An 18715-nucleotide genomic window follows, 5' to 3' on the forward strand; every position below is an offset into this window, starting at 1 on the left:
GAGAGAGGAAGGGGTCACCCTGCAGTGCGCCGCTCAAACAGCAAGGCGACCCTCTGGGTTCCTTCAACCTTTCAAAAGCCTTTAAGTATTAAAGAGAGAGTCTCCCAGACACTTTCCATAACGTCTGGAGCTCACTGAATAATCTGACAATCACCTCTAAATGACCAACCACCAAAAAATGAACTTGTCACTCAATTTCCCATTTGAGGTCAGAAGGTGTCTATACAAGGCCGTAAAGGTAGCTCAGTGGAGGTGATGGGAGCTGAGGTATGGCAGTTTCTGGCCAGTTATTACCGCCTAAGCAGAGGTGGAACCACGGCCAATTCTGGGGTTCTAGTCACACCCAACCCAAGCTCAGCAATTACAAAATAAGTCTTATTTACTACTTAAAAGTACATCAGTAGAAACAATTCTCTAATTCCAGAAGCCTTGCCACATACCTACATCCTACACTTTATTCACAGATTCCAGCACAAACACTGAATTCTAAAACAGTTTTCCCTGATGAAGTGTACTGTGCACTTTAAGAAACATTCTCATATACAAGCTTTAAATTACCTGATTTTGCATTTACACCTAATGAGATTACGGACATTTTAGGACTAATAGCAGCACTGGGTTTGAAAAAGGCAGCAAGGGATATTGTGAAAAATTCAGCTCTGCTCCCTAAATGTGAATAAAATAGATGTTCAACTGACAAAGTGTCCTTTATGGCTCTATTTTCGCTCCTTTTGCATTTCCCCTGCTCAGTCGTCAGTAAATTTCTCTTTACCATATTAAACTTTTATACATACAAATCAACATCGTTGCCGCAGGCACTGATTTCGATTTTCAAATTGAGTTTTGGGTGGTGACAGCAGTTGGTACAGCGGCCCCTATGCTCGTCACACAAAGGGACGCATAAGCACTTTTGGGAAAGGGCGCTGCAGATTGCTTTGCTAATTAAGGTAGGGCTGGATTCGGTCCAGGAGGATCTATGAAAAAAGGTTTCCATGACTTGGTAATGAACTTCTGAAATGAGTTCATTCTGTTATGGGAGTCTTTTCCCTTGAGTTCAAGTAAAAATCTCTCTTGAGCACCTACTATGTAGAGTGCTCTGCTAGGCGGCTGCCAGGGGACATAAAGACCCAGCCTCAGCTCCAGAGAAGCTGACAATCAAGCTGAGACAAGATACACACACAATAAAAATAAAAAATGACCAGGACAGAGTGTAACTGAGTGCCAGAGTTATGGCAGAAGCTAGTGACGAGGCCTGGTTCCCACGGCAGGTGTGGCAGGGAAGGTCTGGGTTTCACTGCAGTGACAGCTCAGAGTGATACAGAGTCAGAGGCGCTCACTTTGAAGAGTAGACTTCAGAGCTGGACTCGGTGGAATGGGGATCAGGGGGACTGGGAGGAAGAGGCTTGAAAAACCAGGGGGACAAGGATGGTCCAGGGGCTTAAGTGGCTCCAAGGCCTGGGAAGCCACCAGATTCCTAACAAGCCCTGTGTCTGCGCTTTCATCCACAGGGCACTAGGTTCTCAAAGGTTAAGAACCACTGAGGGGGCTTCTCTGGTGGCTCTTCCACCTGCCAATGCAAGAGACACAGGTTAGATCTCTGATCTGGGATGATCCCACATGCCAGAGAGAGACTGAGCCTGTTCGCCACACTGGTGAGCCTGTGCTCCACAGCCTGAGAGTCGCAACCCCTAAGCCCACATGCCAGAACCCCCGAAGATCAAGCGCCACAACCCACGAGCCCACGCACCACAACCCCCGAGCCCACGTGCCACAACCCCCGAGTCCACGTGCCACAACCCCTGAAAAGACCACGTACAACCCACGAGCCCACACGCCACAACCCCCAAAAAGACCAAGCGCAACCCACGAGCCCACGTGCCACAACCCCTGAAGACCACGCACCACAACCCCTGAAGACCACGCACAACACCTGAAGACCACACGCCATAACCCCCGAGCCAATGCACCACAAATCCTTAAGACCACGCGCCACAATCCCGAGTCCACACGCCACAACCCCCGAAAAGACCACGCGCAACCCACGAGCCCACGTGCCACAACCCCTGAAGACCACGCACCACAACACCTGAAGACCACACGCCATAACCCCCGAGCCAATGCACCACAAATCCTGAAGACCACGCGCCACACCCCCCAAGCCCACACGCCACAACCCCACATGCCCTAGAGCCCATGCTCAGTGCAAAGAGAAGACACTGCAACAAGGAGGCCGTGCACTGCAACTAGAGACAATCCTGAGTGGCAACAAAGACTGAGCACAGGCAAAAAAAATACCCACTGAGGGCAGAGATCAAGATGGCGGAATAGAAGGATGTTGAGCTCATCTCCTCCCACAAATACATCAAAAATATCTCCATGTGGAACAAGTTCACAGAATACCCACTGAACACTGGCAGAAGATCTCGTATAACCAAAGCTGTAAGAACAATCACCACATAACTGAATAGGATGAAAAAATAAAAATAAAAGGAATCAGGACAGGAGGAAGCTTTCATTTCAAAGCAAAAAGGTTCCCTCATCCTGGGAAGCCCCTTCACTGACTGGGAGGCCCACTGGAAGACAGAGAGCCTCAGAGGAGAGTGCAGCACCGGCCTGTGGAAGGCAGGAAGAGGGAGACAAGCAAGACAGCACGGGCGCCCTTGCTGCACTTCCCAGCCACCCGGACACACGCCTGCTGGCGTGGAGAATGGCTGGGGCTGGCACTGGGTCTTCAGAGGGCTCGCCTGGGCTGTGCAGAGGCAGCCCAAAGGGCCTGCAGTGTGGTCTGAGCTGCAGTTGCGGGGCGGGGGCAGGGGGATGGCACGAGCCCGCCACAGCAACCTTGTTCTCAGGGTGTCACAGTGGGCACGGCTCTGCCCCTCTGAGCTCTGGGAGTGTGCAAGTGCCAGTGGATTGCCCACATGTGGAGGCGGGGCTGAAATCTGAGCCGATTCCTGGAGGCTGAACGACCAGCAAATTTATGCCGGCAGCAGCATCCAGGGGACATCTGAGCTGATTACCGGCGCTCCCCTAGCTGGGGCAGGTCTGGTGCCAGCAATAACAAACGCTGTGGGCACACATACAGGGAAGCGGGGCTGAAATCTGAGCTGATTACTGGTATTCCCACAGCAGAGGTGGGGCCAAGGGCAGTGCCAACAACAGTGTACTTTGAGAGCACGCACAACAGGTGGCAGGAAATGTCACAGAACACGTGTCCAGGGAGACAACTCCTGGGGAGGAGCACACAGCAGCTCCTTTGCCAGTGGGAGCACGCCAGTCCCACCGACCTCACACCACAGCCTGCAACTGGATTTGGGGCTTCTACTGCAACAGTTGGGGGTTAGACCCTGCCCCTAACAGGGCTGTGACAAGCACAAAGCAAAGAGGAGGCCCTGCCCAGCATCCAGGGCAGGCTGTGGTCACCACATCAGCCACACTGCCATCAGGGGCCAGCACACTGCGAGTGGACACGGCAGGCATCTGTAACAAAAACAGCCCTCACACCAAACATACTTGACTCACACAGGCTACACAGGGGTGTTCCCATTCAAAAACAGCTGTTCATGATCACAGTAGATAACCATTTTCCCTAGATTCAGAGTCACAGTAATATAAGTAAAATAAAAAAGCAGAGGAACCTTTCTCAGCAATAGGAACAAGAGAAATCCCCTAAAAGAACAAACAATGAAACACACCTCTCCAGTCTACCAGATCCTGGGTTCAAAAGAAAGGTAAAGAAACGGTGAAGGAATTAAGAAAGGCGATCGACAGAAATGCAGGTGACTGTAACAAGGAACTCACCTCAGATAAAATGGCAACCCACTCCGGTATTCCTGCCTGGAGAACCACTTGGACAGAGGAGCCTGGCACACTACGGTCCATGGGGTCACAAAGAATCAGACACGACTGAGCGACTAACACACGGTGTTAGATGAGCAGGTGATACCACTCCAATGGCAGAAAGTGAAGAGGAACTAAAAAGCCTCGTGATGAGGGGGAAAGAGGAGAGTGAAAAGGCTGGCTTAAAACTCAACATTCAAAAACTAAGACTATGGTGTCCAGTCTTCATGGCAAACAGGTGGGGGAAAAGCAGAACTGTTAGGGAAAGCGCACTGACTCAAACTGCCCGCCCTGGCCAGGCACCACAGTTTTACGACACGAGGCCCTGGTAAGGAGCACGGAACTAATGAGCCACCATCAACAGGGAAAGTTCGGGAAAGGTCAAGAAGGAACACCTGCGCCCAACCGCCTCCCAGAATCCTTCTCGCTGGCATCCATCTTGGCTGAACAAGGCGTGCACCACCAGGAAGGACTCTGAGTCAGAATGATTGGCTAAAGACAACCCGGAAACGAATCCCATCACATAAAACCAGAGGCTGTGAGCCACATGGCAGAGCTGTTCCCCTGGGTCCCCTCACCCCACTGCTCTCACCCGGGTGCCCCTTCCCAATAAAGTCTCTTGCTTTGTCAGCTCGTGTGTCTCCTCGGACAATTCATTTCTGAGTGTCAGACAAGAGCCCACTTGGGGCCCTGGAAGTGGTCCCCCTTCCTGCAACAGAGACAGTGACAGATTTTATTCCCTTGGGCTCCAAAATCACTGTGGACGGGGACTGCAGCCACAAAATTAAAAGACACTTGCTCCTTGGAAGAGAAGCTACGACAAACCTTGACAGCACATTAAAAAGCAGAGACGTCACTTTGCCGACAAAGGTCCATCTAATCAAAGCCATGGTTTTTCCAGTAGTCAGGTACGGATGTTAGAGTTGGACTATAAAGAAAGTTGAGTGCCGAAGAATTGATGCTTTTAAACTGTGGTGCTGGAGAAGACTCTTGAGAGTCCCATGGACAGCAAGGAGATCAAACCAGTCAGTCCTAAAGGAAATCAACCCGGAATATTTATTGGAAGGATTTATGCTGAAACTGAAGTTGCAATACTCTGGCCACCTGATGCGAAGAGCCGAGTCACTGGAAAAAACCCTGATGCTGGGAAAGATTAAAGGAAGGCGGAGAAGGGGGAAACAGGATGAGATGGTTGGATGGTATCACTGACTCAATGGACATGAGTTTGAGCAAGCTCTGGGAGATGGTGAAGGACAGGGAGGCCTGGCTGCTGCAGCTTACGGGGTCACAAAGAGTCAGACACGACTGAGGGACTGAACAGAAACAAACATAAAGAAGAAGCGCTCAAAATCAGAGAGCTCAACTGCCGATGAAAACTAAGCTAAAGGCAATAAACAGCAAACCAAGTAATGCAGAAGAATGAATAAGTGATCTGGAAGACTGTCAACTACAAACTGGCATTTGCCAAGAGCATTTGCTAGCAACTCTGTGGAGGCGGAACCCCGTGCTGCTGCAGCCGCTGGCCTTCCACACGCCCTGAGGGGAGTTCAGGGTGGAGAGGGGGGCACTCTGTGCTCCAGGGCAACTGGTGGAGCAGGTCTCTAGACAGTAAGGTGTTTGCAGGAACTGATTTCACAATCCCAACCCTTGTATCTCTTCATATCTAGAAAAGCACTAACTCCCTTCATGGTGACATTAGCTCCTCCTGACCAGCAGAAAACCTTTTGTAAAGTAAGCACTTAATTGCACTGAACCCCCTCTTCACCAAAATCTTATATACTGACCTTCCCCACCGCCTCTTTGCAGCAGTCTCTTGGAGCTCTCTGAGGCGCCGTCCCCTGGCAGTCCTCATTTTGCCCCAAATGAAACACAACTGGCAACTCTCACGTCGTACATCTTTTTAGTTAACAAGGCAAAATAACAGAAATCAGTTAGAATGGCAGAGAGAAAGACAAATGGAAAAAAAAAATGAAAGCAACATATAAAGCTTATGGGATACAAAGCGTGCCAATCTATGCATAAGGATTTCAGAAGAAGAACGTTAAAGAAATTATGGCTGAAAACTTGCCAAACCTGAAGAAGGAAACAGATATCGAAGTACAGGAAGAACAGAGGGTTCCAAACAGGATGGACCCGAACAGACCTACACCAAGAAGGACCATGATTAAAATGGCAAAAGTTAAAGATAAAAACAGAACTCTTTAAGGCAGCAAGAGAAAAACAAAAAAGTTACAAGGGAACCCCCATAAGTATCAGCTGATTTCTCTGTAGAAACTCTGCAGGCCAGAGGGAGCAGCAAGATATAGTCAAAGTCCTGAAAGGCAGAAACCTGCAACCTAGGGTACTCTACCCAGCAAGATCATTATTTAAAATAGAAGGAGAGAGAATGGATCTCTCAGACAAGCAAAAACTAAAAGAATACAGCAATACTTAGACCTATCCTGAAAAGAGTATTGAAAGGTCTTCTCTGAATAGAAGAGAAGCAAGAACCTAGAGGAAAGGGAAAATCACAATAGAAGCAGCAAATATATGAAAGGATTGTAGATCACTTAAATAAACCAAAACATACATTAAAAAAAACAGAAAAAAAATTTGTGAAAGCAATTATAACCACAATGAACAACAAAAGGATAAACATGAAAACGTAAAACACGACATTAAAATCACATCATTCTTACTTGGGAGAGTGGAATAAGAAAGTGTGGATTTTTTGTTTTTAATGCGTTTGAGCTCATACGACTACTGGTCTAAAGCAAACAGGTACCATCAAACCATAAAAGGAAAAACAAAAAGAAAGGAACAAAGAAAGGAAAACGAGATTTAGAATGGCAATAAGCACATACCTATCGATAATTACCTTAAATGTCAATGGACTAAATGCTCTGATCAAAAGACACAGAATGGCAGATTGGATAATAAAACAAGAGCCTACAACATGCTAAACACCCACTGTAGGGCGAAGGATCACCACAGACTGTCCCACTCTGTCCATGGGATTTTCCAGGCAAGAGTACTGGAGTGGGGTGCCACTGCCTTCTCTGACTTAGTAATATATATGAGCCCAATACAGGAGCACCTAAATAAATAAAACACATTCTATCAGACATAAAGGGAGAAACTGATGGGAATACAATACTAACAAGAGATTTTAACACCCCTCTGACATCAACCAGTAATGCTGAAGAAACTGAAGTTGAACGATCTATTAGACCTACAAGACCTTCTAGAACTAACACCCAAAAACGATGTCCTTTTCATTATAGGGGACTGGAATGCAAAAGTAGGAAGTCAAGAGATACCTGGAGTAACAGGCAAATTTGGCCTTGGAGTACAAAACGAAGCAGGGCAAAGGCTAACACAGTTTTGCCAAAAGAACGCACTGGTCATAGTAAACCCTCACAAGAAAAGACTCTACACATGGACATCACCAGATGGTCAATACTGAAGTCAGACTGATTATATTCTTTGCAGCCAAAGATGGAGAAGCTCTACACAGTCAGCAAAAACAAGGCCAGGCGCTAACTGCGGCTCAGATCATGAACTTCTTATTGCAAAATTCAGACTTAAATTGAAGAAAGTAGGGAAATGACCTAAATCAAATCCCTTATGATTATACAGTAGAAGTGAGAAATAGATTCAATGGATTAGATCTGATAGACAGAGTGCCTGAAGAACTATGGACAGAGGTTTGTGACATTGTACAGGAGGCAGTGATCAAGACCATTCTCAAGAAAAAGAAATGCAGAAAGGCAAAATGGCTGTCTGAGGAGGCCTTATAAACAGCTGAGAAAAGAAGAGAAGTGAAAGGCAAAGGAGAAAAGGAAAGATATACCCATTTGAATGCAGAGTTCCAAAGAACAGCAAGAAGAGATAAGAAAGCCTTCCTCAGTGATCAATGCAAAGAAATAGAGGAAAACAATAGAATGGGAAAGACTAGAGATCTCTTCAAGAAAATTAGAGATACCAAGGGAACATTTCATGCAAAGATGGGTACAATAAAGGACAGAAATGGTATGGATCTAACAGAAGCAGAAGATATTAAGAAGAGGTGGCAAGAATACACAGAAGAACTGCACAAAAAAGATCTTCACGACCCATATAATCACGATGGTGTGATCATTCACCTGGAGCCAGACATCCTGGAATGTGAAGTCAAGTGGGCCTTAGGAAGCATCACTATGAACAAAGCTAGTGGAGATGATGGAATTCTAGTTGAGCTCTTTCAAATCCTAAAGATGATGCTGTGAAAGTGCTGCATTCAATATGCCAGCAAATTTGGAAAACTCAGCAGTGGCCACAGGACTGGAAAAGATCAGTTTTCATTCCAATCCCAAAGAAAGGCAATGCCAAAGAAGGTTCAAACTACTGCACAATTGCACTCATCTCACACGCTAGCAAAGTAATGCTCAAAATTCTTCAAGTCAGGCTTCAACAGTACATGAACTGTAAACTTCCAGATGTTCAAGCTGGATTTAGAAAAGGCAGAGGAACCACAGATCAAATTGCCAACATCTGCTGGATCATCGAAAGAGCAAGAGTGTTCCAGAAAAAATCTACTTCAGCCTTATTGGCTACACCAAAGCCTTTGACTGTGTGGATCACAACAAACTGTAGAAAATTCTTCAACAGATGGGAATACCAGACCACCTGACCTGCCTCCTGAGAAATCTGTATGCAGGTCAAGAAGCAACAGTTAGAACTGGACATGGAACAATAGACTGGTTCCAAATTGGGAAAGGAGTACATCAAGGCTGATATTGTCACCATGCTTATTTAACTTATATGCAGAGTATATTATTCGATATGCTGGGCTGGATGAAGCAGAAGCTGGAATCAAGATTGCTGGGAGAAATCTCAATAACCTCAGATATGCAGATGACACCACCCTTGTGCCAGAAGGTGAAGAACTAAAGAGCCTCTTGATAAAAGCGAAACAAGAGAGTGAAAAAGTTGTTTTAAAACTCAACATTCAGAAAATGAAGATCATGGCATCTGGTCCCATCAATTCATGGCAAATAGATGAGGAAATAATGGAAACAGTGAGAGACTTTATGTTTTTGGGCTCCCAAATCACTTCAGATGGTAACTGAAGCCATAAAATTAAAAGATGCTTGCTCCTTGGAAGAAAAGCTATGATCAACCTAGACAGCGTATTAAAAAGCAGAGACATTACTCTGCCAAAAAAGGTCCATCTAGTCAAAGCTACTGCTTTGACTATGGTTTTTCCAGTAGTCATGCATGGATGTGAGAGCTGGACTATAAAGAAAGCTGAGCACCGAAGAACTAATGCTTTTGAACTGTGGTGTTGGAGGAGACTTTGAAAGTCCCTTGGAAATCCAACCAGTCAATCCTAAAGGAAATCAACCCTGAATACTCATTGGAAGCTGAAGCTGAAGCTCCAATACTTTGGTCACCAGATGCGAAGAACTGACTCTCTGGAAAAGGCCCCAATGCTGGGAAGGATTGAGGGCAGGAGGAGAAGAGGACGACAGAGGATGAGATGGCTGGATGGCATCACTAACTCAATGCACATGAGTTTGAGCAAGCTCCGTGAGTTGGTGATAGACAGGGAGGCCTGGCGTCCATGGAGTTGCAAAGAGTCGGACACTACTGAGCCACTGAGCTAACTGACATCAACAGACAGATCTCCCAAACAGAAAATCAATAAGGCAACAGAGATCCTAAATGAGACAAGAGAACACTCAGACTTAATTGATATTTTCGGGACAGTACATCCGAAAAATCAGAATACACATTCAAGTGCACGTGGAACATTTTTTAGGATCAATGACTTACTAGGACATAAAACAACCTCAACAAATTTAGGAGGACAGAAATTATTCCAAGCATCTTTTCTGACAGTATCAGCATGAAACAAGAAATCAACCATAGAAAGAGAAACGGGAGGAAAAAAAAAAAGATTACATGGAGACTAAACAACAGGGTACTGAACAATCAAGGGGCCAATGACAAAGTCAAAGAGGAAATTAAAACATACCTTAAGACAAACGACAATGAAAATGCAACCAGACAAAGCCTATGGGACACGGCAAAAGCAATTCTTGGTGGAAAGTTCACAGTGATGAAGGCATTCCTCAAAAAAACAAGAAAAATATCAAATAATCCAACACACCAGTTAAAAGAATTAGAAGAAGGAGAACAAGCAAACCGAAAGTCAGAAGAAAAGAGACTGAAAACCTCTGGCTAGGCTCACCAAGAAGAAAAGAGAGGGGACCCAAACAAAGAAAATAAGAAATGAAAGAGGATAAATAACTGACATCATAAAGATACAAGAAGCTGTGAGAGGATACTATGAACAATTATCTGCCAACAAATTGGATAATCTAGAAGAAATGGATGTTTCTAGAAACATACAGCCCACCAAAACTGCATCAAGAAACAGGTCATTTGTTTTGTTTTCTGGTTGTGCCGTGTGGCTTCTGGAATCTTAGTTCCCAGACCAGGGATTGGACCTGGGTCATGGCAGTGAAAGCTCCGAGTCCTAACCACTGGACCACCAGGGAGTTCCCAAGAGGAAACAGATAATTTGAACAGACTGATCACTAGAAGTGAAATGGAAGCTGTAATATAAAAAAACTCCCTGCAAACAAACGTCCAGGGCCAGATGGCTTCACTAGGGAATACTACCAAACATACACAGAAGAACTTATACTGCTCCTTCTCAAATCCTTCTTCCAAGAGACCGAAGAGGAGGGAACACTCCCAGAGTCATTCTATGAAGCCACCATCACCCTGATACTAAAACCAAAGACACCACCCAAAGAGAAAACTACAGGCCAACATCTTTGATAAATATAGATGTAAAAATTCTCAACAGAAGCCCAGCAGGACTTCCCTGATGGTCTCGTGGTTGAGAATTTGCCTGCTAGTGCAGGGGACACAGGTTCAATCCCTGGTCTGGGAAGATCCCACACGCTGTGGGACGACTAACCTTATGCGCCACGCCTACTGAAGCCGCGTGCTTTAGAGTCTGTGTACCGCGACGACTGAGCCCACGTGCCGCAAATGTGCAACCGCATGTGCTCTAGAGCCTGTGCTTCACAAGAACAGCCACCGCAGTGAGAAGCCCACACGCTACAACCAGAGAGCACTCCCTCCTCACCAAAACCAGAGAAAGCCCATGCACAGCAACGAAGACCCGGCGCAGCCAAAAACAAATTAATAGTTAATTAAAAAAAAAATACTAGCAAACCAAATCCAGTAACACATCAAAGGGATCGTACACCATCATCAGGTTGTATTCATCCAAAGTTAATAAGAATGGCTCAACATACGCAAATCAGTGTGATACACCCTATAAACAAAAGATAAAAATCACATGATCATCTCAATAGGTGCAGAAAAAGCATGTGATAAAATTCAGTGTCCACTCATGATCAAAAACTCCTATCAAAGAAGGTATAGAGGGAACATATCTCAATATAATCAAAGTTTACTTATGACAAACCCACAACCAATACTCAACAGTGAAAAGCTGAAAGCGTTCCCACTAAAACCTGGAACAAGACAAGGATGCCCAGTCCCACCACTTCTATTCAACATGATATTGGAAGTCCTAGTCACAGCAATCAGACAAGAAAATAAAAGGTATCCAAATCAGAAGGAAGAGGTAAAACTGTCACTGTATGAAGATTATATGATCCCCCAAACAGAAAACCATAAGATTCAACCCAACAACTTTTAGAGCAAATAGATGAAATTAGCAAGGTAGGGCTTCCCAGGCAGCTCAGTGCTAAAGAATCCGTCTGCCAATGCAGGAGCCGTGGGTTTCATCCTTGGGTTGGGAAGATCCCCTGAAGAAGGAAATGGCAACCCATTCCATTATTTTTGCCTGGGAAATCCCATGGAAGGGTAGCCTGGCAGGCTAGTCCATGGGGTTGTAAAAGAGTCAGACACGACTCAGTGACTGACAACAACAAAGCAGGATACAAGATTTAATGTACAGAAATCAACTGTGTTTCTCTACACTCGCAACGAAACATCAGAAAGTAAAAAACAAAAAAAAAAAAAAAAAAAAAAAAAAAAATCCTTTTAAAATACCATCAGAAAAACAAAAAACATCCTAGGAATAAACCTGACCAAGGAAGTGAAAGACTTATACGCTGAGAACTATAAAACACTGTTAGAGGAAACCGAAGATGATTCAAAGAAATGGAAATATATCCCATGCTCTTGCATTGGAAGAATTAAAATGGTTAAAATGGCCATATTATCCAAAGCAATCTACAGATTTAATACAATCCCCATCGAATTACTCATGATATTTTCCACAAAACTGGAATAATCCTAAAATTTATCTTTAACCATAAAAGGCCCAGAATTGCCAAAGCAATCCTGGGGAAAAAGAACAAAGCTGGAGGCATAACCCTCCCTGCCTTCAGATAATAATACCACAAAGCTACAGTAATCAAAATAGTATGGTATTGGCACAAAATCTGATATATACATCAGTGGAACAAAGTAGAGAGCCCAGAAATAAACCCATACACAGGTCAATTAGTCTTCTACAAAGGAGGCAACAATACAGAATGGAGAAAAGACATTCTCTCTTTAGCAAGTGGTGTTGGGAAAGCTGCACAGCCTCCTGTAAATCAATGACGTTCGATTACTTCCCCATACCACACACAACAAGAAACTCAAAATGGCTTAAAGTTAAACCTAAGACATGATACTATAAAATTTAACTAAAAAGTTAAACCTAAGACATGATACTATAAAATTCCTAGAACAGACATAGGCAAAAGAAAAAATAAACAGGACCTAATCAAACTTACAAGCTTTTGCAAAGCAACGGAAACTATAACAAAATGAAAAGTCAACCTATGGACTGGGAGAAAATATGTTCAAACAATGCAACTGACAAGGCTTAATTTCTAAAATATACAGAACAGCTCATACAACTCAACAACAAAAAAACACACAATCCAACTGAAAAATGAGCGGAAGACTAAACAGACATTTCTCCAAAGAAGTAATACAGATAGCCAACAGGCACATGAAAAGATGCTCAACATCGTTAATTATTAAGAGAAATGCAAATCAAAACTGAAATAAGGGATTACCTCACACGAGTCAGAATGGCAATCATCAAAAACCCTACAAACAACAAATGCCAGAGAGGGTGGAGAAAAGGGAGCCCTCCTTCCTGCTGGTGGGAAGGCAAACTGGTTCAGCCACTATGGTGAACAGTACAGAGTTTCTAAAAAACTAAAGAGTTGTCATACGATTCAGCAATCCCACTCCCAGGCATATATCTGGAAAAGACTAGAACTCTAATTAGAAAAGGTACACGCACCCCATGTTCACAGCAGCCAAGACATGGAAGCAGCCTAATTGCATCAACAGAGGAATGGGTAGAGAAGATGCAGTACGTACATGCAATGCGATACTATAAAAAAGAATGAAATACTGCCGTGTGCAGCACCATGGATGGACTGAGAGATTACCGCCCTAAGTGAAGTCAGTCACAGAAAGGCAAATAGCACTTATCTGTGGGATCTAAAACTGATACAAATGAACTTATTTACACAACAGACTCATCCACATAGAAAACAATCTTATGCTTACCAAAGGGGAAGCAGGGAAGGGACAAATTAGATTGGGATTAACAGATACACAGTACTATACCTAAAACAGATGAACAAGGACGACTACACAGCACAGGGAACCATACTCAGTATCTTGTAATAACTCATAAGGGAGAGGAATCTGAAAAGGAACATCCATACGTACAACCGAATCACTCTGCTATATACCTGAAACAAACAGCACTGCAAATCAACTATACTTGACAAAAAGCACTGACTACATTACGGCCAGTTTAGGGGGCAGTGGGGAGAGGCCCTCGCTGGGCCGGAGCAGGTGCTGGGGTCCGGTGCCGGGGGGGACACAGGCGATCAGAGAAGAGTGAAAGCCTCACCAAGCTGCACTAGTCCAGGAGGCAGCAGGCAGGCCCTCAGATCTCTAGGGGGGACCCACTGACAGCGGCGGACAGTCTAGATCGCCAGTGGGAGCACCTACATCTCTGAACACGCCTAGAAAACTGCCATGCCTTGGTCTAAACGCTACCTTAACTCCCCCCAGCTCCATCCAGAACTAGGGGAGAAAAAGAGACGGAGATACCTGCATTCCCTCACGCCTGATTCTCTTCACAACGGCTGCTTTGCAGTGGGCTCAATATTACAACTAAAAAATAGCACAATCCGCCCTCAGGTCATGCCTCAGTCACTACAGAGGAGCCACACGGTGGGCGACGCTGGATGGCGGCACGTGCCAGCAGACGCCACGCTGAGCCACAGACCCAGGCCTTGACTGGATGACTGAGAAAACAGGAGAGAAAACCTTTTCAGTTCCCCCGCTGAGGAGCTGGACGTACTTCCTACAGTACTGCCACCCCCCAAAAGTTCAACTCCTTTCAAACGGGGCTGCTATTATTTCAATTTGGGTATTTAATAGAAGAACTCCCTGGTGGGTGAGCCCCTTCCTGGGTGGCTCCTCCGAGTTGAGCCCCATTCTAGTTAAGTGGGCGCTGCCAGGAAGCCGCCTGTGCACCTAATGAACTCATTAGAAGGGCTGGCGCCTTCCCCTGTACTTAAGTCAACAATTACTGTTGTTTTGCCACCTTCTCCCGTGTTGTGATTCTTTTATTAATCTCTTGGTGCTACAGGGAACATGCACTATCTTAAGGAAACTGGATTGAAAGGAGGCAAAATCCATAAACATTAACTCTAAAAAACTGCACAATAGAACGGACGATGAAAGAGGTGTTAAGCAGTGTTCTCTCTTCCCACCAACCCCTCCCTCTTGGTGGGCTGAGGGTGGAGTGGACCATGAGATTCCCCAGAGGGCAAGCTGCAGGGGGATAAGTGGAGGCAGCTATTTTTGTGCTCTGGCTTGGGGTCTGAAGGATTAATTTGCTTTCTAGGGGCTCTGGCTTTTCTGTGCTCCTGTCCCACCTGAGGATGGTCTTTCCCCATGTACACTGGGGAGGCAGGGGTTGGGCCAAAGAAAAGCAGGTGGGTAAACTGAGAGGTGTTTCATTCTTTGCCCAAACTGTCCATGGGCCAAAGAGGTTTTGAGCAGGAAACGAGGGGAAGGGAGGGCTTGAAGTTCAGGGAACAAGACTCCTTTCTAACAAGAAGAAATAACTTGGGAGGAATGGGAGCTAAGGGAAGATCAGGCACAAAGGAGACCACGCTCCCTGTCCCACCGCTTAACTCCCAGGGAACTCCAAATAGGTCACTTTTCTGATTTCATTTGTTTGCAAAGTGAGAATAGCAGTGGTGACCTCACCTCAGCAGCACTAAGGATTAGACTAAATGAGCTCATGCACAAGTGTGCCATGCACACGTTCCGCGTTACCATTCAGGTGCAGGGAGCCTCGAGGCCGAGAGCAGGACTGCCTGTCCCTCCCCTCTGTGGAAACATACATGCTGCAGAGGAGAGCCTCCCCCTCCGGTCCTGTCTTTCCAGCAATCAGCAAAACCAAGGGGGAGATCCACAACAATCAGCTGACTGGGTCAAATGCCTGCCCCTGGCTGCCAGTTTAATGAACCACCTTTCTTTCTCAAGGTCTTTATAAATGATTCGGGGGTGTCAGTGGGAGTGACTCAATGCTGTTCTCAATTTCAGCAAGGGACTGCTCCTTCTAAAAATTACCGCAAAGATTTATTAAGCCTGGGAGCATTCTCAGGCGACAGAAGGATGAGGGACCACGACAGTGGTCCTGAGTAATGTGCCTGCTGCCACCGTGATGCACCGGTTCACTCTACCAGGGACGCATTCATCAGCAGCTCGGGAACCATCAACTGAGCCATGAGTCCATCTGCAGCCATGACTCAAATCTGTGTGGGCCTTCTACTCTTCAGAACCGTCTCCCTAAGTGATGACAAGGGATGACAACTCCAAAAGAGAAAGCTCAATCCTCCTTTTCTGGCTCTTCTTAAACAGTCAAGTAGGTGAATCTCACCTTCCCAGGGTCCAACCTCTGGCAGCTTCTCTGCTGGCTGGTTTCACCACTCGAATTTCATCAGAGTTAAGTCAGGTGCCTGCCCAACTGTAACCTCCCTGGTGGTAAGGACCAGGTTCTGTCCCTCTTCTGCCATTCCTGCAGTTCCCCACAGAGTGAGCTCTCAAATTAATTCTCACCTCTCAGGACACAGAAATACTCCCATCTCACTCTTCACTACTTCTCTCCATCTAGATCTGCTACGTCTGCAGCTACATTCAAATGATTTTTGTCTCATGAGCCATAATCATAATTTATTTACCCATTCATTCATTTACTGAGTGTCTTTTATGTGCCAGGAACTATGCTAGACGCTCTGGGGAGAAAGATAAAAATAGCACTGGCTCTATTCTCGGGAAGTTCACACTGAAAACACACAGGGTGCAGAGCCCTAGAAAGACCATGGGATTCGCAGAGCTGGGAACAGTTATGACTCCTGCCTTCAAGATCTTTATACTCTGGGCCAGTGAAGACCACTGTAGGAAGTGTGAAGGCCCTCATTGTTGTGGGACCCTCACCCCATTCCCGAAGCCCTGAACCAGACATCCCGTCCACGCCCACCACCCGGTCAGCACTTGGTTCCTGTCATGCCCCTGGGCACGTTGTTCCTGTTCCATCAGGGAGGCTGGCTTGGCTTTGGGCTGGGCTAAGTTCAAAAAAGGCAACGTTCCTGCTTTGACAGGTTGTGGCCAAATTTCAAAAAAGTCATTTCTTCAGAATGTGTGTGTACATACTTATCACATCTCATGTATCTGACCTCTTGCCTGAGCCCCAGGCTCAAATATCCCACTGTCAACTTGACATTTGCACTTGGAAGTAAATCCACTTCAGATCTCAAGTTAAACACGTCGAACACCAAATTCAGGATGCTCTTCCCACACCCCACCTGCTCCTTATCTTGCTTCTTCCTCAGCTCAATAAATAGCACCACCCTGCACCCAAGTAGCTCAGGCCAAAACATTCTATCCTTGGTTCCTCTTCCCCTTTACCCTACATGTAATACATCAAAAAGCCCTGCTGATACAACCTTCACATTGCAACCCCAATCTGGCCACTTCCATCTCCTGTGCTGTCATCTTATATCCAAGCCACCACCATTTCCTGTCTGGGCTACTAGAGGAGCCTCCTCTCCAGCTGTTCCTATTCTTGCCTCCCTATAAACCATTCACTGATACAACCAGAGTGGTCTTAAAAAAAAAAAAAAAAGAGAGTACATTAGGTTACATCAGTCGGCTGACTAAGCCTCCAGAATAGCTTCTCTCTGGTATTAATGATTAAATCCAACTCCTAACCAGAGCCTGCCTAGAACACCCTATGATGCCTGGCTCTTGTCTTCTTCTGACTCACACGTCTTAGCAAATGCCATTTCACTCACTACCCTTCAGCCACTTGGGCTTTCTTTTCTGCTTCCTGCCTCAGGACCTTTGCACGGCCTGAAAGAACACCAGGCGTCTTCACTGTTGGCTCATCGTCTTCCCTTAGGCCTCATCTGTCTCACCTCCTCAGTAAGGCTTTATCTATCATACCCAAAATTACCCTTTCACCATGGTACTCTGTCTCATACCCATCACAGAACTCATCTAGACTGTCCTAGGTATGTCTACTTGCTTACTGAGTCCTGAACTAGGACGTGAACAAATTTCAAGTGGGTGGGACCTCATCTAATTAACTGCTGTCTCCCCAGCACCTGGCAGTTCCTGGCACATAACTGGTGCTCCATAAGCACGTGCTATGTGAATGAACAAATCCCAGAGCCGCAGCACTGACCTGGAGGACAGCAAAGAACACAGGTCCACTACTCACACACAGGGGCAGAGCGTGAGGGCTCACACGTGCTGCACGGGTTAGGGGGGCCCAGGAGACACACCAAGACTTAGCGGGCGTCCTGCGGAGGTCCTTGGACAACAGCTCAGTCACTGAACAACACTCAGAGGTACTGGGATTGTGTCAGGGGAGCAACAAGCCTATGATTGTCATCACCTAAGGCTGGTGCCGTGGGACAACCTGGCTGCACCCTGAGTCATCGAGAGTGTTTAAAAACAGAAGCCCTAGAGATTTTGATTCAGTAAGGTCGAACGGTCCCAGGCTACAGGATTTTAAAGCTTCTTTATGAGCCTGCAAAGTGCAGCCGGGTGAAAGCGCCCAACAGAAGACAGGATGCCCGCTCTCCGCGGGGCCTCTGGGCGTTAGGGGGCTCCCGCGCACGTGCGCCCGGGCAGCAAAGGCGCGCGCATGCGCAGGCCCGCCGCCGGCCCGCTCGTGGGCCCGCCCCGCCTCGTCCTCCTCTCCCCTCGCCCCGACCGCCTCCCCGCTGCAGGCGGGCCCCACAGCCTGGTCACCTGGGTGTTCTCTCCCTCCCGAAAGGCCTGCGCTACCCGCTGCCGCAGATAAGCGCCCAAGTCCCGGCCCCGTTTGGTCTTGTCCACTGGCCATTCCTCACACAGCTTAAGAAACCGCCGGTAGCGGCTGGCCGCCATGTTAGGCCCCGCTTGACTCCGCCCCTGAGGGAGGAGTCGGCGCGCACAGACGGCGCTTGCGCACTAGGCGTCGCTAGCTGTCGAAGAGGCGGGCCGGGAGGGACGAGCGAGCATGCGCCGCTGGGCGGCGCGCTTGCCACTCTGAGGGGAGGGCCGCCGCTAGCTTGCCTTTGCAAGTTAATTCAGTGTTCCTCCTCCAGGAACTAGCCCAGCTCCCAGGGGCAAATCAGGCGTGGAGTATTCTAGGGACAGCTTTGCTCTTCTTTTGCAATGACTGCACAAGCTCCAGACTAAAATAACCTTCCTCTGAGACCTCTGCTAATTTGCGTAACTGATTATTTTTGCATGTAAATACAGGTTCGAAGAAGAT

General features: G+C 46.5%; 1 protein-coding gene across 1 annotated transcript in view; it reads right to left on the reverse strand.

The window, feature by feature from the left end:
• Positions 1 to 18393, reverse strand: part of LOC104994909 (ubiquinol-cytochrome-c reductase complex assembly factor 2) — a 25726-nt gene extending 7333 nt beyond the window's left edge. Inside the window, exon 1 of the mRNA XM_010848619.1 lies at positions 18208 to 18393. Coding sequence (XP_010846921.1) covers positions 18208 to 18345 — 138 coding nt within the window. The 5' untranslated portion in view covers positions 18346 to 18393. The remainder of the gene's footprint in view (positions 1 to 18207) is intronic.
• Between the last annotated feature and the right edge of the window lie 322 nt (positions 18394 to 18715).

Source organism: Bison bison, unplaced genomic scaffold (assembly GCF_000754665.1).
Source record: "Bison bison bison isolate TAMUID 2011002044 unplaced genomic scaffold, Bison_UMD1.0 scf7180017864270, whole genome shotgun sequence".
Taxonomy (NCBI): domain Eukaryota; kingdom Metazoa; phylum Chordata; class Mammalia; order Artiodactyla; family Bovidae; genus Bison; species Bison bison.